Genomic DNA, 19,606 nt, shown 5'->3' on the forward strand with positions numbered 1-19,606 from the left:
GTGCGTGTCAGGGTCCCACCCCTGCAGCAGGGGTTTGGCGGGCGGGGATCCAGCATCGCTGACACGGCCACCTCCCCCCGCAGGCCCTGCTGCGGCGAGTGGTGTGCCACGTCCGCGCCCTGGTCGTGCTGCCCACCAAGGAGCTGGCCCAGCAGGTAGGTGAGCCCTGCGCCGTGGCCTCAGCTGCCGTGCCGGGTGTGGGTGTGCTGGGTCCCCGGTGACCCAGACCGGGCTGGAGTCCTCTCTGCAGCAAGGGGGACAACAGAGGACCCCAGGTCAGTGACAGACTCCTTCCTCCAGGTGAGCAAAGTGTTCAACATCTACACAGACGCCACACCTCTGCGAGTTGCCCTGGTTACGGGACAGAAGACACTGGCCAAGGAGCAGGAGAGCCTCGTCCAGAAGACGTAGGTTCCGTGGGGCAGTGGGTGCTCGGGGAGGGTCCCAGCTCGAGCGCTTGGGTGCACCGAGGCGCACGCAGCGGGGCGGAGCAGCCGCTGTGTGTTAGCGGCCGGGCTCCTGTGAGCAGCTGCCCACGCAGCCGTCTGCCGGTTCCAGTGTGGGGGCGGGGTTGGTGCCCTGGGAGGGGAGGCAGGTGGCATCTCGCTGTCGGAAGGCCCTGGGCAGACCTTTCTGTCGAACCACGCTGCCGTTACAGAGCAGACGGCTACCGCTGCCTGGCCGACATCGTGGTGGCCACTCCTGGCCGCCTGGTGGACCACATCGACCAGACCTCGGGATTCAGCCTCCAGCAGCTCCGCTTCCTGGTAGGTGCCCGTCCCGGAGCCTGGGCTGGGAGTGAAGGGCTGACCTTGGCCGGAGCCTCCCTCCACCCACCACCGGCTTCCCACCCCCAGGTCGTGGACGAGGCCGACCGGATGATAGACAGCATGCACCAGTCCTGGCTGCCCCGGGTGGTGGCCGCCGCCTTCCAGAGCACGGGCCCCAGGGAGCCCCGTGCCCTGCTCCAGAGGAGGCAGCTCCAGGCCGAGACGGCTGCCAGGTACGGAGCTCAGGAGCTGGCCCTGGGTGGAGGCTGCTCTGCACCCCTCTCTTTCCTGCTGCCCTGGGAGGAGGCGGGAGTGAGTTCCATCCCGTCAGACCACGTGCGGCTCGGACACCCCACCCTGGCTGGTGCGGGGAAGCCCGTCCTGGGAGCTCAGGAGGGCGCAGACGGCTCCTTCCCACGCTCCCCACACCCCTCTCTCCTAGCACCTGCTGTCCGCAGATGCCCCTGCAGAAGCTGCTTTTCTCAGCGACTCTGACCCAGAACCCCGAAAAGCTGCAGCAGCTGGGCCTCCACCGGCCCCGGCTTTTCTCCACGGGTGCGGCGCACAGGGGCCCCGACGACGGGGACGTGGGAGGGAAGTATGCCTTCCCCGCGGGGCTCACGGTGAGTGGGGCGTGTGCGGGGTAGGGCGGCACCCGGGCGCCGGGGCTCCCGCCAACCCCCGCGTCTCCCGCAGCACCACTACGTGCCCTGCAGCCTCGGCGCCAAGCCACTGCTCGTGCTGCACCTGGTCCTGGCGAGGAGCCGCTCCAGGGTCCTCTGCTTCACCAACTCCCGGGAGAACTCGCACAGGTGAGGCCGGCGCTCGCTGTGGGGGGCCTGGCCCCGGCGCCACTGGGCTGCAGCCGTGTTTCTGCCCAGGCTCTTCCTGCTGGTGCAGGCATTCGGGGGCGTGAACGCGGCTGAATTCTCCTCCCGCTACGGGCCTGGCCAGAGGCAGACGATCTTGAAGCAGTTTGAACAGGGAAAGATCCAACTGTGAGTGCCTGGGCAGGGCCTGGGGCTCTGGAGCGGGGCGTCCGCCGGGGTCCCTCTGCAGGGCCCTTCCTGCGGGAGCTGGGCCTCCTCTGCCCCCAGCGCCACGCGGCCTGTTCCCAGAGCCACCCCCACAGGGCCGGGTGCCGGCGTGGGTGTCCCTGCCCCTGGCATGGTGGCCCACAGCGCTGTGTGTCCAACAGCCTCATCAGCACAGACGCCACCGCCCGCGGCATCGACGTGCGGGGCGTGGGGCTGGTGGTCAACTACGACGCCCCCCAGTACCTGAGGACCTACGTGCACCGGTGAGGCCCGTCGCACGGGGCTGTGGGTGGGGTCGGCCTGGAGACAGACCCCCGTCAGGCCCCTGGAGGTCAGAGGCTGCTGCCTGGAACAGCCGTGTTTGGTTTCAGGGTCGGGAGAACAGCCCGAGCTGGGAACGCCGGACAGGCCTTCACGCTGCTGCTCAAGGTGCAGGTGAGGCCGGGAGGGTCATGGCTCCTGCCGCCTGGTGCCACGGGGCCGCCTGGGCCCCCTTCCCACACGTGGGCTTCCCTCCAGGAGCGGAGGTTCCTGCAGATGCTGACGGAGGGCGGGGTGCCCGCGCTGGAGCGGCACGAGCTCCCCAGCGAGCTGCTGCAGCCGCTGGTCCCTCGCTACGAGGAGGCCTTGTCCCAGCTGGAGAGGACGGTCAAGGTGAGGGCTGTGCCGCTCGGGTGGTCTCGTGACTCCAGCCTCGGGGGTGTGCAGAGGAAGGGAAGGGTGGGGGCGGGTTCATCCTGGAGCTCTGGGGGTGGAGGAGCGCGTGAGGCTGGTGAGGGGAAGGTGCTGAGCCCGCCGTCCTCTCCCAGGAGGAGCGGAAGCTGAAGGCGGCCTACGCTGGGGCTCAAAGGCCCAGAGGGACCGACCCCGGACAGCAGATGCTGCCTTACCCTCCTTCAACAAGAACCTCAAGCAGTGGACGCCGTACGTGAGAGACGACGGGATTCTTCAGGGCTTCTGAGCGCACGGACGCAGCCTGGAAGTCAGCTCAGGCCTCGGGAGATGCCCGGGACTGAGATCAGCGTGGGTGAAACCGCGCACACTGCCCGGCACAGATGGAACAGCACCCCCAGAGACGTGGTGAGCACAGTCCCCGTCTTCCCCGCGTCCCTCCCTGGTGCGGTCACTGTGCCGGGCACAGTCCCGCTTCCTGAGCCAACACAGACGCTGGGACAGCCTTTCGTGGTCCATGTCATCAACCCAGGGAGGTGTTGCCATCATTACGGGCGTCACAGACCCCAGAAGGTGGCTGTGTAGTCAACAACGTTCTACTTTGTGAGGAGCCACCGCCTCTGTAAACTCACAGGAGAAGTTTTCATTGCAAATACGGTGGAAAACACACGTCGGGAGCCTTGACCACTGTGAGGAGGTTTTGTTCTGAAAATTTTATAAAAAATAGTCATGAACTGTGATTCTTTTCTATGGACATACTTACCCATTGCAGTAAAATAACGTGAAAACACACGTTCTTGCCACTGAGATCCGCCTGGAGTACCTGTGATGTCACCTCCCAGGTGCAGGCTGAGCCAACATGAGAACAGGTACCACGAGGGCAGGAGGAAATGCTGATGGGAAAGTACACAAGCTAGAAATCCCAAACTAAACAAGTAGAAACACAATATTCTCCTACAAAAGGGGGTTTCTGTTGTGTGCAAGCTGCACACAGCACGCCCCAGACGTGCTGGAATGTGGCTGCAGGCCTCCTGCCCGGACAGGTCCAGCTCTGGGGCCCGCACTGCCCCCCTCCACCCGGCAGGGGCCTGGGCCTCACGGGAGGGAGTCTGGGGCTGGGACCTGCCCGGGGTCCGACACCCCTGGGGCTGGCATCTGGGACGGGACAGTCACAACCTGCTACTTACTGCAGTAACTTGTGCAGAGCCACCAGGGCTGCAGGAAGCGCCTGAGCTTGCTATTGGCCAGCTGGTCTGACACGTCCCTTGCGGCTGTGCCTGGACCTGTGTGTTGGAGAGGTGACAGACGGGGTTAGTGTTGAAACAGCCGGACCTACTGCTTTCATTGTCCCGAGTGAAGACAGACCTCAGAGGCTACAGACGGTCGGCAAAATGGGAGACGCGGCCTCTGCGCAGCTTGCGCTCGGGGTGCCCGGTACGTCCGTTTTCCCTGGTTTATGGGAAAGCATCGTGCCTGGAATTACAATTCTGTTTATGAGACACAAGCAGCCCCCACTGACCAGGCCTAGTTTCTGGTCACGGAAAATGCAGCCGATTAGAACCAACCTGCAAAAAGGGTGATGAGGCTTCTCAGACTCCCCAGCAAGACAACCACACTGGCAAAAAGTTCAGAAAATCAGCCACTAAGGTCTGGGAATTGTCCAAAGGAGCAAAGCAAATGGAGAAACATTTGTTCAGGAAAATCTAAGAGTCTGTTGTGTTCAAGCCACACGTGTCCCCGGCCCCCAGCTCAGCACCACCCAGGCCAAGACGCTCCGCCCCAGTCATCAGGGACGCCCCTACAGACAGACAGACAGACGGGGGCAAGGACGTGGGAGGGGCACACTGCTGGGTGGGACGTAAAGTGGGGCTGCAGTGGGTGACAGTGGGGGTTCCTCAGCGGGTCAAACAGCGTCACCTGGCACCCAGCAGGTCCACTCCTGGGTGTAACCAGGAGACATGAACACCTGTGTCCACACAAGGACCTGCACACACAGGTCACAGCCTTGATCACTGTAGCCAGAAGTAGAAGCGTCCACAGGTCCCTGAGCTGAGGGACGGGTAGCAAACAGGAACCCACCCAACTAGACAGAGCAAGGCACGACACGGGCTACGTGGGTGACCCGTGAACCCACCACGCTGAGTGGGAGCCAGCCCCAGGGGCCACTCTTCTGTGACTCCATTTATACGGAGTGTCCAGAGCAGGCAGGGTGACCAGCCACGAGGACGCAGTTCCTTCTGGAGATGGCAGAAATGGTCTAAACTGGTGACAGCTGCGCAGCTCTAAACATTTTACTGAAAACCACTGAACTGCACCCTATAAATGGATAAATTGCCTGGTATGAGAATCACAGCTCAGTAAAGTGCTTTCTTTGTTTAAAAAAAGGCAAAAGTCCAGGTGTGGTGGCTCAAGGCCTGTGATCCCAGCACTTCGGGAGGCCGAGGTGGGAGGATCACTAGATGCCAGGGCTTGGAGACCCTCCTGAGCAACATAGCGAGGCCCCTCTCTACAACAAATAAAAAAAGTTTTAAATCGGGCTGGGTGTGGTGGTGGCACCTGTAGTCCCAGCTGCTCAGGAGGCTGAGGCGGGAGGATCACTGGGGCCCGGGAGTCTGGGCCTGCAGTGAGCTGTGATCTCGCCACTGCACTCCAGCCCGGGCGACAGAGCGAGACCCTGTCTCCAAAAAAACATAAACGGCAACAAAAAAAAAGGTAAAAGATGCTCATCACTGTCAGAAAAGCAGTGAGAGGCACACGGCCTCTCTGAGCTGCGAGGGTTGATGAAAGCCGGCTTGCCGGGCCCCGGGCTGGCCTTTCCCTTTGCGGTTCTGCATGGTGCCTGGGAACAGGGTGGCCCTGACTAAAGACGTGCGGCTGAACCTTTGTTTTCAAATAAATGCCGGCAGAGCACAAAATCCGATCACCAATTACTGCGTAGTGACGACGGCCGGATGCCGCTGGGTGCAGACGCCACACGGGCCCTGGACTGACCAGCACGTCCCAGAGGCCCGACCACGACACAGCGGGCAGCTGCCGCCGCCACGAGCCCCTGGCGGGCTGCTCTGCGCAGCGGTCCTCCCGGCGGGGTGCAGGAGAGGTTTAGGGGATGGGTGGAAAGTGGTTTGCGAGACCCCAAGGAGGGCGCTGAGCAGGGAGGCGCAGGGCGCCAGCGTCACGTCTTACCGTTGTTAAGGTCATAAGGTCACTCACCTGCTGGGCAGTGGCTGCTACCTGCTGAAGGTTCTCTGCAGGTGTTTGCTTCTGAGCCGCCGGAGGGGTCTTGGCCACCTGCGCGAAGCACAAAGGCCGTTGCCCCGGGTGCCACACCTCCTCCCCTGGCTCTTGGGGGAAAGGGGGTCTCCAACAGAAAAGGACAGCAGGTGCGTCTGCCACCTGCCGTGGGGCAAGGACAGCGGCCCTACCTGCATCTGGCCCTGCACTTGCTGGGTCACCGGGGCCTTGGGAGCCTGAGACACGGGGGCCGTCACACACGGGGTCTTCGTGCTGGGCTGAGGCATGCACCTCACTTTTCGTTGTGGGCTGGTCTGCTGCTGGGTCCGAGTAGCGACTTGCCGGGTATTTACCTGTAAAACAGAGACGGACCTCGAGAAACGGGGTGCAGACCGCAGAGCCCCCGGGGGCCGGCAGGGCCCGTTCTGGGACCCGGGAGAGTCCAGGCTCAGCCGAAGCTCGAATCTCAAGTTTGCCCTTCAAGGAGCTTGACGGCGTGGCCAGGAGGGCGGGCCCAGTCCGGCCCGTTGGAAGGTCACGTGCTTCCCGTCAGCCTGGCCGGTGTCCCTGGGTAGAGGCAAACTCTGGGGCAGTCCGCGACATGCACTCAGCCAGGGTTCACCGGGCACAGTCCCAGCGAGAGACACCTGTTCACGGCTGGTGGGAGGAGCTGCCTCCGTTCCCGTCCTGTTGGGGAGCCGAGGGCGTCTCTGGGGGCGGCACGCAGCCGGCAACACTGGCCACACCTGATGCCCGACGACGGCGGTTCCCCAAGACACTGATGTTGAACAGGAGGGAGGCACCACCTCGCTGGACACACGGCTTTGCACGCCCAGACCGCAGGAGCGGGGGACGGCCAAGCCCGCAAGGACGCCCCGTGTGGCTGCCGCAGACCGGCCAGGCGCAGGGGCCCCAGTCGGCACCACTGTCTGCCCGCGGGGGCTCCCTGGCCCAAGGGAACACGAGCGGGAGCAGCAGGGCGGGGGGCTGGCCTCTCAGGCCTTCAAAAGCACAGTCTGTGTCTGGGTGGGGAAGGGGAGGAAACGGCCCTGCAGGTAGCAAAGGTGCTCGGACACCCAAGGACCCTGGACCCTAGAAGGCGCCTCCAGGCTGCCCCCGACCGGTCACAAAGCCAGGGCAGGCGGCGAGCGCCGGCCCACGAACCCAGCTCTCCCCAGACCTCCCGCCCCAGCCGGCGTCGTTGCTGGCCTTGGCCTGACGTCTCTGGGCCGGCTAGTCGGCCTCCGTGGTGGACGCCTCAGCCCCGGCCAGGCCATTAGCTGAGGCACAGAGAGGTCAGCTGGGACCCCCAGCAAACACCCGCAAGGCATCCTCACGGCCGGCCGTGCCCTCGTGCCCTCAACGCTCCTGCTCTCGGCAGCACCAGATCCTGCACCCGGAAAAGCCCAGGTGTGCAGGGGCTGCCACGGGTGGGTGTTCTGGGGGTGGCTGCTTTGGGGGCCCCGGCACTGGGTGAGCAGCTCCCCCAGACCCCCACCTGGAGGTGCAAACCCTGAGCCGCCCTCCCCTGGCTCAGGGGCCCTAACCCTGAGGGGCTCCACGTGGGAGACTCTGCCCTGAGCAGAAACGACGGGAAAGGTCTCAGTGGCGCCGCCTGGCGGCTGTGCGGTGGTAACAGGAAGGTGGTGCCTGGTCTCGTCCTGCAGCTTCATCCATGGTTTTGTGCATTTCACCTGCGGTGTTTTCAACCTGGCATTTTTAGATGTTTTGTTGGATAATGTTTTCAGGGTCTCCAATCTGTCATATTACCCAAAACAGGAGTCTTTGTCCCCCAGAGAGCAAGTGCATGCAGGGATGGCTGGGCCACCTTCTCGGCCGTCGAGCCACGTGCCCCTTCAGTTCTGCTCACACCGCTGCCCCGTCAGGGAGGGGACGAGCCCGGCCCTACGGCCTGGACCCCCGGAGGCCGAGTAGACGCCGGCTCACTCACCTTCTGCGCGTTGGGGCCCGGGGCGGCCTGGAGCGGCGCCGCTTTCTGCTGCTGCTGGTGTTTGAGTTTTAGGAGCCGCTGCACGACCGCGGTCTGTCCTCCTGCGGAGACAGGAAAGGGACGGATTATGGACACACGAGACAGCCCCGACCCTGAATGGCCGGGCGATCACACCCCCAGGCTGCCGGGCTGCTCGGAAAGTCAGTAGCCCAGCAGGGACCTGGCGCGCAGGGAGCGCCGGCGGCCCTGGAGAGACACGTGCGCACACTGCGCCTCCCGAGACGAAACAGGCGCCTCGCGCTTAGGGGCGCCGCGCTCCACGCCGCTGCTGCGCAGAGAGCGGCAGGCGAGGAACGGGGTTCTACTGGGGGAGTCGTTTCGAGTCTCCTGAGTCAGACCCGGCCAAGTACCTGTGGCTTTCTGTGGCTGCCCTATCTCGACGCTAGTCCCCGCCATGCTGACGGGAAGTGCCGTGACCGCGGCTGAAGACACCACGGCGGCCGGGACGGAGACCACCGGGGGCTTGGCCAGAGCAGCCTGGGCCGTCTGCGGTGCGGGCACCGACATCTGTCCCGGGCCTTGCAGCTGGCAGGCGACTCGAGTCTGAGTAAGAAGAAATGGGGACACGTGAGCTCTGCGGTGTCGCGTGGCGTGATCCTTCCTTAGCGGTTAGAACAGTCAAACCGCCTCGGATACTAAAACCCACGATGAAGGAAAACTTACGAGCTGGGCCACCTGCAGGTTGGCCACGTGGTGGGGCTGCGGGGACGTGACCGCGGTGAGCTGGGGCTCTGCTGCTGCGGGGGCTGCAGTTCCTGCTTCTGGAGTCTAATCAAGTGCTCCTGAAGAGACAAACAACACCCGTTTCTCTTCTTAGTTGGCAAAGGCATTTACACAAACCTGGAGTTTACGTCTTCTTCATTCATGCTTTTAAAGAGGCTGTCAAAGACAGACATCTGGCTGTAATCCCCGCACTTCGGAAGGCTGAGGCTGGAGGATCACTGTGGCCAGGAGTTCAAGACCAGCCTGGGCAACATAGTGAAACCCTGTCTCTACAAAACACTTTAAAAATTAGCCAGGTGTGGTGGCCCGTGCCTACAGTCCTGGCCACTCAGGAGGCTGAGGCAGGAGGGTCAACTGAGCCCAGGAGTCTGAGGCTGCAGTGAGCTGTGAAGACGCCAAGGCAGTCCACGCTGGGCGACACAGTGAGACCCTGTCTCTAGAAAAAATACATATTCAGACATACACATCAACCAGATGTTTTAGACGCCCTCACTGAATAAACCACCTAGGTCGAATGTTCGGTACAAATATAAACACAGAGCAGCTGCAACCTGTACACGTGGACGTCCTTGCACCTCCCAATCCTATCGCACCATTCCTGGGCCTTCGCGTCCACCACGGGGTTCAGGTCGCTGTCGTAGAACACCACGGTGTCCGCCTCCACGAGGCTGACGCCCGCCGAGCAGCTGTGAGTCGAGAGGATGGCGCAGAATATCCGCTTGTCTCTGTTGAAACTCCTCATTAACTCCTGAATGATAGAAGCTCATTGGTATCAAAACTAGTTAGAAGATAATTACAAGTTTGAAATTAATCTAGGTATCAGAGTTATCAATACAAGTCCCTCTGAAGTCAACCATTTCAAATGAATCGTAGCCAGTGAAACAGATTGTTCCAACACGGGCAGCAGCCTTGTTCCCTCTCCTAGAAACCAGTGTGGCCTCCCGGGGCGTCCTGGGCACCGTGGGGGAGGTCACGGGGCCAGGATGGTGAAGCGGAAGTGAAATGTCATCTGCCATCTCCGCGTGGGCCGGCAGGAGACAGGGAGCAAGGACGGCGCAGGGGGACCTCAGCAGTGACCAGGGCTGGCGGCCTCCCTGCTCCTGTGCGTGGGGGGCTTCCTGACACGCTCCCCACAGACCCCTCTGGCTGCCTCAGCCCATGAGCCGGTTCCAAATGACTCATACTACACTTTTCTCATTCGGCATCAATCAGCATAGTTATAATAAATTATAATTAGCATTAATTGCTATTATAGACTATTTGTTGGACACAAGTGACTATATATTTTATTATTTATAAAGAACATAAATACTGATTAACAAGCTTAAACCTAAAAATATTTTACTATAGTCTATTAAAATTATATTTAAAAATATGCATTTTGAAAGTATTATTCCATAAATATTGTGAGAGGAAAAAATGAAAACTTTATTAATTTGGGTGCCTCTCTATGGCATTCTAAAGTTTCCCAGTAACTTAGTGGATTCTAACGTCCTTTTTCCTCATCCCACAGCTGCCGCCCCGTCGCGAGGAAAAAGAGCAAACCCCATTCCCCACAGCGAGGAGATTTTGCCCAAGTGGCCAAAGCTCCAGAGCCTGGCGCTCTCTACCCCTGCCAGGGGCCGAACACAGAGCAATCCGTGCCCCGGGAAATTGTCCATGATAACAGATCGGTTGGCGATCAGTGGAGGCCAACAGCGGGGTAGGATACCAGCAGAGGAAGACCAACCAGAAATGTAACAGGAAGATAAGGAGAAGAGACAGGCAGGGCCTGCAGAGATCACACTCCTCCCAGGCGGACGACAGCCTGCAGGCCCAAGGCCTGGAGAGGAAGCTCAGAGCTGCAGTCCCTGGGTCTGCCTGGGGCAAAACCGTAAACGTCTTGAACCACAAAAGCAGGCTGCAACCACACACAGATCTGACCGGAAGGGGTCAAAACCCGACTGGCTCTGGAGCTTTAAGCACAATGCCTGACCAGTCAGTGGCCAGCCCCTAAGTGTGCAGACGGGGCAATCCCAGGACGATACTAAGTGTGCAGACACAGGGCACCCAATGGGTGAATTTTATTGCATGTGAATTATATCTCAATAAAGTGCCTGAAAGCAGCTCTGGACTGGACAGAAAGACTACCGGTTGTTCCCCAGCAGGCTGCTGAGCAAAGGAGCTTCGTCTGGAGGAGCGGGGAGTCTTTCCCAGCCCATGGAAGACAGGGCCCCAGGGCAACAGGTCCAGGCCTGAACAGCTTTGCTCCCACCGGCAGGGTGGTTCCTGCATTCCTCGCTGCCTGTGCACGTGTGTCTGTCATCAGACTCTCCTTTGGACCAGTTTTAACATTGCATTGGTTCTCTCAACTAATGAGTTAAAAATCTTCGACACATGTTCATTTAATAGGTATACGATGAGAGTCATGATTTTGCCATTTTCAAAGTTATCATTTAACGCCTGCTACATACTGCTTACAAGAAACTCGCTTAAACCTAAGTAAAGGAAGGTTGGCAAAGAAGGCAACGGGCAAATGCAAACAGGAAAGGCTGAAGTGTGCGTCAGTGTTAACGTTAGACAAGCAGAGATTAAGGACAGGAAGGACGTCACAGAATAAAAGGTGCAATTAATGAATATTATATAAAGGTCACAAACCAAATAATAGATACTGTTTCGACTGCTTTTGAAACGTTGTTTAGAAAATGTCCTAAGTCATAAAATGATTAATATAAAAGTTTTTGATGATGCTAAAATTATATATAGATGTAAAGGAATTAGCAGTAAGTTTAGTAAGTTCTTTTAACAATGCAAATATTTGCTGAAGTTAAAATTCGCACATTAATGTGAAGGATGCAGAACCGTGCACCAGGCTGACAGAAATCCTTCCCAACTGTTGGACAGAGAATGTGGAAGCACCCAGGGCAGATCTGATTTAGTATTTTTGTCTGGTCCAATTCTTAAGTTCACCTTAACGTGCATTTGCTTATAAACACTCTCCAGCTTAATTTACAGATGTATCTGTATGAGGAATAACTTAGAACTGCAGTTCTTCACCATTTATGGCACTTTCCACATAGTCTCTCATTTAATCTTCCAATAATAGCTTAAACGTGGGCTCACCTTACCTGACGCTGTTCGTAGTTGGCATAGTCATTGATCCTGATGAAGGTCAAAAAGTAGAAGTTCAAAAACAGCACTAAGATATGTAACATTAAAATCATCTGAGATAGGCCGGGCGCGGTGGCTCACGCCTGTAATCCTAGCTCTCTGGGAGGCCGAGGCGGGCGGATTATTTGAGCTCAGGAGTTCGAAACCAGCCTGAGCAAGAGCGAGACCCCGTCTCTACTAAAAATAGAAAGAAATTAGTAGGACAACTAAAAATATATAGAAAAAATTAGCCGGGCATGGTGGCGCATGCCTGTAGTCCCAGCTACTCGGGAGGCTGAGGCAGGAGGATCACTTGAGCCCAGGAGTTTGAGGTTGCTGTGAGCTAGGCTAACACCACGGCACTCTAGCCCGGGCAACAGAGCAAGACTCTGTCTCAAAAAAAAAAAAAAAAAAAATCATCTGAGATATAATAAGCACCCGCCGGCCTTCAGACTTCGGTTTCTGCAACAAGACAGCCAGTGCTTCCAACTTGCCTGTTGTCAGTGAAACAAGACACACGTGTGAGTGGGCAGCCCCTTCCCCCCGCCCCCCACCACTGGCAGAGCCAGGCCCCGGCCCCGTCCCTCACCTGAGTCGTACTGAACCAGCCGGAGGTCGGGGAACTGCAGCAGGTGTGGGGCCGAGATCTGCTGCAGGTACGGGGCCAGCTCCTCCCTGAGATTGTGCCCAAAGACCCTCATCTTGTGGCTGTAGGATGGTGGAGGGTTGGCGGCGTACAGGCTGGGGGGGGGCGGCGACCACGGCCGGCAGCACGCGGAGAACCCTGGAGCAAAGCGCTGCAGCTTTAGCTGCCTCACGGGGAGGCGGGGGCGGCTTTTACCTGTGGCTTTCTGAAACCTCGCACTGCTCAGTGTCTTGTCTGGGTGGCTGAGCTGCTACCCCACAGGTGGCCTAGAGTCCAAGCCCTCACTCACCCGCGACTGTCTCTCCCCACTGGCAGGTCACCGTCGGGCGCCAGCGGAGCTGGGACGGTTAGCGCTAGTGGGACTCCCACGTGGCACACCCTCTGCCCCAAGGCTGCCACTGGGTGCGCGTGGGGCGGGATTACTCCAGTTACCTCTAAATGCAACTCGACCCGGCACTGGGGCCCTGCTCTGTCGGTTTGAGGCTACAGTATCGTACGCGAGACGCTGGGCCCTGAAAAACTGTGATGCTGCTGCTAAGTGAGGTGCAGGCAGAGAAAACAGTTGCCGCGTGCGCACTCGCGTCCAGCCCTCCACGGCCTGGGGGCGGGCGGGCCTCTGCGCTGCAGTCCGGCTGTCTCCACGCCTCCTGCGTGGCCTCCCCCAGGGAGCTCAGCACGGACCAGGATTTCTCCAAGCCCCCCCAGGGGACACCTGAAACGTGGCATCTATTAAGTGCTATCGACATGGCTTGTGCCTCAGGCCCGAGCTCGGACTCCCTGAACGCTGAGACTCCACTTCCCACCCCCGGCGCAGTCTGGCCTCACAGCCCCGCCCTGGGGCGTTTGCCAACGGTCGGCCTTGGCACTGCCCCTGCTCCGTGGCTCCCCGGGACCTGCCAGAACAAGGGGACAGACTTGAAAGAATCCTGCCTCAGACTCCTCCACCTCCTACCCTGTGTAGTCCAGTATCCTCCAATCTTGCTTTCACAACGAGAACATATTCATTATTACTCATATAATTTTTAAAAACAATAAAGCAGCAAAACGGTTTTCACTTCTCTGTATCACATGGAATTAACCTGGACACACACGAGTGAGTAACCCCTTCCCAGAAAGTCGGTGCTTAAGAAACCCGCCCCTGGGGGCTGCAGTGTTTCCTGGTGACGGGTCAGTGAGCATCAGGACAAGGACAGAACCAGACCCGGTTCCAGGCCTGGGTCTCCTGTGATGCTACGACTGTCAGCACACAGGTGACGATTCCAACTCAACACTCACCAGTTACTGAAGACACAAAGGGTATAAGCTAAAGTCAGTTTCAAAAGCGTGCAGGGAACATGTAAGAAAGCAAACCGCAACCACATTTTCTCCAAGTCCCTGTGTGGGCAGCTTAAGGGACGAGGAAGTTGCTTCTATTATTTACTAAACAATTTCTGCAACCTTATTATTTTTCGATTTTCTGATTAAAATTTTAAGGGGTTAAAAACAAAGTATCATAAAGGTATTTCAGGGACACCAATTTGAAATGCAGTCTGTAATTTCAAACCAGCTAAAAAAATCTACCAGACCCAAATTAGGCTAGTAGGTATCTTTCTAAAAAATCAAAATATCAAATTCTTTTATGAATCTTGACTTATTTTAAAAATGAATAACATCGCAAAAATACATAATCATTATTTCTGGAGTAGAATGCCGGAAAAAATTCCAGAACTAGAAAAGGTAACTTATGGAAATTGTCTTTAACACTTTAGTTTAAAACACAGAGTATTAAAGCCACACAAAAAGCCAGTAAATCCTAGAAGCATTTTAAAAACCTCTAAAGCCACCAGGAAGAAGTTAATACCTATTTCTCAAAGTAAGCATTCTGTTCTCAAAAGCAAAATAAGAATTTAAATCGGCTGAAACGTGCTCTCCGCGCATCATTGCGAGGCTGCCTTTTCGTGGCGTCCTGCAGGGGGTCGCTCTGCGGCCAGCGTCAGGCACTGCGGGGGGTCCGCTGATGGCTCGGGCGCGTCCAAGCACGGGCAGCGGCTCCAGGGGCCTGTCCACCCCACTTACCTCCAGAGAAGTGATGTGGGGGGACCTTCCTTTCCCCAAAAAACGAGCAATTTCCCAGTAAGTCTTGGCCGTACGCTGGAGCTGTGGAACAGCGACGCTCGTCACCAGAAAACATTCTATCCAAACGCTCCTTTGAAAGCCTTCTCCTCTCCTCCAGCGACTCCTGCTCCAGAGGCAGAGAGAGGAGACAGAACGGGGTGTTACCACGACACGGGGTGAGAAGCTCTGCGTGGTAAAGCTACGTTTTGGCCTGCAAATAACCTCCTGCCCACGAGAATCACGAGGGACTCGTGGGTTCCGGGGAGGTGGCAATGTGCCCGCGCTGGGAGTCACCTGACGAGGCTCCCCGCAGGCCTTGGCGGCACTCCTGGTTCAGCCGGTGACAAGTGGGCACCGGCGAGTCTGTTTGGTGCGCCAGCTGGGGAACAGAACCGTTCGGACTCTACGGCAAACACCCAGGAGCCTGCTTGGGACCGTGTGCTCCGCAGCGCGGAGAGCTGGAGGGGACACGTTTCTGCCCTCCAGGGATTTATAATCTTGGAATGATCAATCGAGGTGAAAGAAGAGAAAGGCTCACAGGCTGAAGCGAGCGGAGGTTACATTTTCCTCACACAGCGGGCGGGTGTGGGGAGACCAGCGTCCTCCCCAGCTCAGGAGTCGCTGGCGGGTTACCGGGGAAGCGAGGTAAGCGCGAGGTTTTCTGTCGTTTGGTCCTGTCCTTGCCATTTTTACCCGGAAACTGCCTTAGGAGGAGACTTAGGTGGAGCCACATCCCCCTCCGTGCCCCTCTTCTCCTCTCTGGAAAGGGTTCCACCTGCTCCTACAGCTCTTAGCACCGAAATATTAACATGTACTTGTTTCACCTGGTATCCCAGAGGAGCGTTAGTTAGGCTCTTTAAGAAAAAAAAAAAAAAAAAAAAAATCTCCTTTTCCTTAAATCCCAAACAGCTGAGGCTGGGACGAGGCCATCCGACGCGCGCAAAGTACGGAGCAGCGCGCCCGGCGCACAGGCCGCTACCCGCCCCGGTCTCGCGCAGAGCTGGGCGTGGGCAGGGCGAGGAACCGAGACTGCGGGGTCTGCTGTGTGCTGAGCTGTGTCCCCCAAATTCACACACTGAAGTCTAGTGTCGCTGTGTCTGGAGACGGGGTTTTATGCGGTAATTAAGGTTAAATGAGGTCAAGGGGTGGGACCTGGTCCGAGGGAGAGACAGGAGAAAGGGTTCGAGCTCCCTCTCTAGAGACAGAACCAACCGCACCGCCCGTCTTGAGTCCTGGCTCTGCCCTCACCAGCGGTACACGGGTGGGCGACTGATTGAACCTCTCCGTGCCTCAGTTTCCTCATCTGTGGACGGGAGGCCCCGGAGCAGCACGCAGCACCAGCGGTCCCAGCCGCCACCCGTTGCGTGGGAGGGCAGGGGTCACAGGGGTCACAGAGACTGACCTGGCGCAGCGAGTGCTGGGGGGTTTCCGAAAGCGCAGGGGAGCAGGACCGGCTGCGACATGCTCTGCACGGCGACGGGGCCCGGGGGCCACAGGCACGGCTGGCCGGGGGCCGACAGGATCTGCAGGACGCTTCCTGCGAAGAAAGAGAAGTTACTGGTTTCTGAACAATGTGATGGCAGAGATTTATAATACTGATCACTCTCGCGTGTCTTAACTAAAAATGTTTAACGTTTTAACTGCAAAACAGGATTCCAAGAGTCCTGTTTTTAAAATAATTGCAGCTAAGGCATTATCACCAAATCCATGTAAAGGAAAATATATTAAAAACAATTTCAGGGCCGGGCGCGGCCCTGAATCCTAGCTCTCTGGGAGGCTGAGGCGGGCGGATCGTTTGAGCTCAGGAGGTCGAGACCAGCCTGAGCAAGAGCGAGACCCCGTCTCTACTAAAAATAGAAAGAAATTAATCGGACAACTAAAAATATATAGAAAAAATTAGCTGGGCATGACGGCGCATGTCTGTAGTCCCAGCTACTCAGGAGGCTGGGGCAGGGGGATCGCTTGAGCCCAGGAGTGTGAGGTTGCTGTGAGCTAGGCTGACGCCACGGCACTCACTCTAGCCTGGGCAACAGAGTGAGACTCTGTCTCAAAAAAAAACAATTTCAATATGGCTCATTTACACAAAGTTCTAGAGAAGACTAACTCAGTCTCCACTGACAGGAAGCAGGGCAGAGGTTGCCGGGGGACTGAGGGGTGGGAAGACCAGGAAGAGGCACCAGGCACCTTTCTGGGGTGACGAGAATGGTCTAGATCTTGATTGTGTTGGTGGGTGAGTGGCTGTAAAAACTTGGCAGCACTCCTAAAGTGGGTGCTTAAAATGGGGACGTTTTATTGCATTTTAATTATAACTCAATAAAGTTGATTTTTTTAAATCTCTAGTTTGAAAAAATAAAAATAGTTTCAAATTAACCTCAACAATCACATAAGAAGCATGATAAAAATAACCTAGAAAAGCTAAGTGCTGTCATACCCTGCCTTCATGACCCTGTTTATGGAAGAAATCAGTGTTGACAGGAGAAACAAGTTCTGATCTATTGGTGACCAATTAATAACAATGTATAATGTATTTGAAAATTGCTAAAATGGCAGATTTTAAATGTTCTCGCCACAAAAAAAGGGTATTTGAGGTAAAGGCATGTTAATTAGCTTGATTTAATCATTCCACGGTGGGTGTGTGTGTGTGTGTGTGTGTGTGTGTGAGAATACGTATCTCTCTCTCAAAACACCACATTGCATCTCACAAATATATACAATTTTTATCAATTAAAAATAAATTTTAAAAAAGGAAATTGGTGTTAATGTTTTTTGATGATTCTCCCCTAAAATCTTTAAGAAATTTGTATATAGCATATAAAAGAGTATTTAGAACCAGGAGGAAATTACCTATGCTAAATTATCATGACCCTATAAAATATCTAAAAGTTACTTCTCAGTAACTTGTTTGTTGGGATTTGATCACTACTGATCGCTGTCCAGTGTAAGGAGGGTTTTACTTATGACCTAACCGCGTGGAACACTCTCACGTCCCACACGCAGCTCCCCGGGCCTGTGGGCAAGAGCTGGGAAGGGCGTCCGGCTGGCGGAGCACAGCGGTTTCCCAGAGCCAGGAGCTCGGGCCTGCAGATGCGCTTGCGAGATACGACTGAGGCACCAAGGAAGACAGACGAGCAAGGCCCCTCCCAACACGTGTTCTCAGAAAGCACTCACGCGTCCCTACCCTGTCCCCTCCACACACACACACAACACACACACGCACACACAAATACATACAAACACGCACACGCAAATACACACGAACACACACAGATGCACAAATACACAAATACACATGAACACACAAATGCACACAGACACACAAATACAAACACACAAATACACCATGAACACACAAACGCACAAACACAAATGCACACCTACAACATAGAAACAAGTGGACCAGAGGCAGCGCCTCACAGCCTTGGGGCAACCATAATGCAATAGTCTCCCCTGTCGCGGCCACGTCACGCAGCCTCTCCAGATGAGGGCTGTGCAGAAGCCAGGATGCCTCGGGACACTGAAATGGCCCTACCAGCCGTGATCTCCAAATTAAATCCCTGCCCACAGGCACACGTGTGCTCTAACGCTCAGAGGCCACCTGAGCTGCCAGTGAGACCCAGGGACACGCAGGCAGCGCGATTACGACACACACCGCCCTGGAAGAACTCCCCCAAGTGACTCCACATAAAACCGAAGTGGTTTCTAACTCTGACAATCACAGCGTTGGTGGCACTTAGGCAACCGTCTTCTCTAGATTCAAAGATGTACAGTTATTACTATTTTTGGCTTCTGCCTTTTAACATCTCAAAAATAAGGCTGCCTGTTAAGCCTGCTGGCCCTTCGGGCCGTGGACCACAGCGCGGCGGGACCTTGCAGCTGCAGCGGCTGGCTGTGCGACAGCGTGAACTTGCTCCCCTGGAACTGCAGCGTCACCGGCGCCTCTGGCTGGGCCACTCGGCTCTGCGGGCCGGCGACGGACGCCAGCGGAGCTACTTTCACAACCTCGCCACCTGCTTGAAGAAAGCAGAGCAAGGGTAAGCTGGTCCTCGCTGGCGGCCGAAGTCTCTCGGTGACTGGGAACGCCGCCTTCCCCGCAGGCCACGCCGGTGCCCAGGAGGAGGGAAGAGAGGCTCTGCCCGACGTCTGGGCCACGCAGAAGACGTCTGAGGCAGATGCCAGCCCGTAGCTTACGTGCCTGAACCCGCGGAGGCTTCGCGCTGTGGACATAGGGAATGACTCCGCCTCTGGGGAGGGCAAGCCGCTGACACGCCGTGGCTATCACGGGCTGAACCGTGTCCCCCCAAACGCACACACGGGAGCCCCGACCCGTGATGAGACACAATGTGGCTGTGCTCGGAGAGGGGCTCCTGAGGAGGTAGCAGGGTTCACAGGGCCACGAGGGCGGGGCCTCGTCCCATGGGGCTGGTGTCCTGCTAGGAGTGGGAGAGGTGCTGGAGCGCGATCTCTCCGCATGCACAGAGCAGAGGCTGCGTGAGGACAGTGAGAAGGCGCGGCTGCCCACCAAGGAGAGACGCCTCAGAAGGACCCAGCCCTGCCCACACCTTGACCTGGGTCCAGCCTCCAGGACTGGGGGAGAAACCCCCTGCAGCTTTTGCCCAGTCTGTGGTTCTCTGCTACGGCAGCCACCCTAGCAAACCAACGCAGCAGCTAATGCAGCAGCTACCCTAGCAAACCAACACAGCGGTTACCCTAGCAAACCAACACGGCAGCTACCCTAGCAAACCAACATAGCAGCTAATGCAGCAGCTACCCTAGCAAACCAACACAGCAGCTACCCTAGCAAACCAACGCACAGCAGCTACCCTAGCAAACCAACGCAGCAGCTAATGCAGCAGTTACCCTAGCAAACTAACACAGCAGCTACTCTAGCAGACTAACACAGCAAACCAATGCAGCAGCTACCCTAGCAACCTAGCACAGCAGCTAAACATTACCATTTGCCAACAAGATACCTAACTGCGATACCCTAGTGTTGACCTAAGTGAGGAAACTGAGGAAGATTAATGGACTGGTGTGTTTGGACCAAGGCTGGGGACAGCCGGGAAGCCCTGGGCCGTGCAGTGGAGAACAAAGGTCAGGCTCAAGTGTTTAAAGGAGAAAGGTCGAGGCAGGAGAGGGCTACTGCAAAGGCTATTGTCAAGAATTCTCCCTGGGCTGGCGCCGTGGCGCAGGCCTGTGATCCCAGCACTCTGGGAGTCCAAGGCACAAGCATCGCTTGAGCCCAGGAGTCTGAGGTTGCTGCGAGCTAGGCTGACGCCACGGCACTCTAGCCCAG

General features: G+C 56.9%; 3 protein-coding genes across 7 annotated transcripts in view; 1 reads left to right on the plus strand and 2 right to left on the minus strand.

Moving 5' to 3' along the window:
• Nucleotides 1-2,756, plus strand: part of DDX51 (DEAD (Asp-Glu-Ala-Asp) box polypeptide 51) — a 25,776-nt gene extending 23,020 nt beyond the window's left edge. Inside the window, exons 5-13 of one of the 4 annotated variants that reach the window (XM_012657283.1) lie at nt 84-155; nt 301-407; nt 659-1,003; nt 1,213-1,393; nt 1,467-1,582; nt 1,652-1,768; nt 1,969-2,070; nt 2,179-2,461; nt 2,617-2,756. In XM_012657283.1, coding sequence (XP_012512737.1) covers nt 84-155; nt 301-407; nt 659-1,003; nt 1,213-1,393; nt 1,467-1,582; nt 1,652-1,768; nt 1,969-2,070; nt 2,179-2,461; nt 2,617-2,739 — 1,446 coding nt within the window. In that variant the 3' untranslated portion in view covers nt 2,740-2,756. Of the gene's footprint in view, nt 1-83; nt 156-300; nt 408-658; nt 1,004-1,212; nt 1,394-1,466; nt 1,583-1,651; nt 1,769-1,968; nt 2,071-2,178 lie in introns of all 4 variants that reach the window. The other 3 variants (XM_012657284.1, XM_012657285.1, XM_012657282.1) reach the window with 3 other exon arrangements.
• Nucleotide 2,757: 1 nt separating this feature from the next.
• LOC105820734 (E1A-binding protein p400-like) lies at nt 2,758-11,604 on the minus strand. 2 transcript variants are annotated; one of them, XM_012657287.1, is made up of 11 exons: nt 11,552-11,604; nt 8,996-9,192; nt 8,385-8,503; nt 8,072-8,264; nt 7,662-7,762; nt 5,902-6,063; nt 5,690-5,767; nt 3,667-3,762; nt 3,303-3,372; nt 3,112-3,184; nt 2,758-2,819 (listed from the first exon to the last, which is right to left on the minus strand). In XM_012657287.1, the coding sequence occupies exons 4-10, from the start codon at nt 8,226-8,228 to the stop codon at nt 3,123-3,125; spliced, it is 726 nt and encodes a 241-aa protein (XP_012512741.1). In that variant the 5' UTR covers nt 8,229-8,264; nt 8,385-8,503; nt 8,996-9,192; nt 11,552-11,604; the 3' UTR covers nt 2,758-2,819; nt 3,112-3,122. The 2 variants fall into 2 exon arrangements, with proteins under 2 accessions (XP_012512741.1, XP_012512740.1); XM_012657286.1 differs by lacking the exons at nt 2,758-2,819; nt 8,996-9,192; nt 11,552-11,604 and having other exon boundaries at nt 3,076-3,372; nt 8,385-8,614.
• Nucleotides 8,950-19,606, minus strand: part of LOC105820709 (E1A-binding protein p400-like) — a 25,398-nt gene continuing 14,741 nt past the window's right edge. Inside the window, exons 4-9 of the mRNA XM_012657248.1 lie at nt 15,716-15,850; nt 14,275-14,437; nt 12,163-12,357; nt 12,016-12,067; nt 11,547-11,585; nt 8,950-9,130 (exon numbers count right to left, since the gene is read on the minus strand). Coding sequence (XP_012512702.1) covers nt 8,950-9,130; nt 11,547-11,585; nt 12,016-12,067; nt 12,163-12,357; nt 14,275-14,437; nt 15,716-15,850 — 765 coding nt within the window. The remainder of the gene's footprint in view (nt 9,131-11,546; nt 11,586-12,015; nt 12,068-12,162; nt 12,358-14,274; nt 14,438-15,715; nt 15,851-19,606) is intronic.

This window comes from Propithecus coquereli, unplaced genomic scaffold (assembly GCF_000956105.1).
Source record: "Propithecus coquereli isolate 6110/MARCELLA unplaced genomic scaffold, Pcoq_1.0 Scaffold535, whole genome shotgun sequence".
NCBI lineage: Eukaryota > Metazoa > Chordata > Mammalia > Primates > Indriidae > Propithecus > Propithecus coquereli.

Coding starts and splice junctions, on each gene's coding strand:
- LOC105820734 (XM_012657286.1), bottom strand. CDS start 8,228: ATGTCGGTGCCCGCACCGCAGACGGCCCAGGCTGCTCTGGCCAAGCCC. Junction 6,064..7,661: donor CGGGCCCCAACGCGCAGAAG/GTGAGTGAGCCG, acceptor TCTGTTTTACAG/GTAAATACCCGGCAAGTCGC. Junction 5,768..5,901: donor AAGTGCAGGGCCAGATGCAG/GTAGGGCCGCTG, acceptor TGCTTCGCGCAG/GTGGCCAAGACCCCTCCGGC.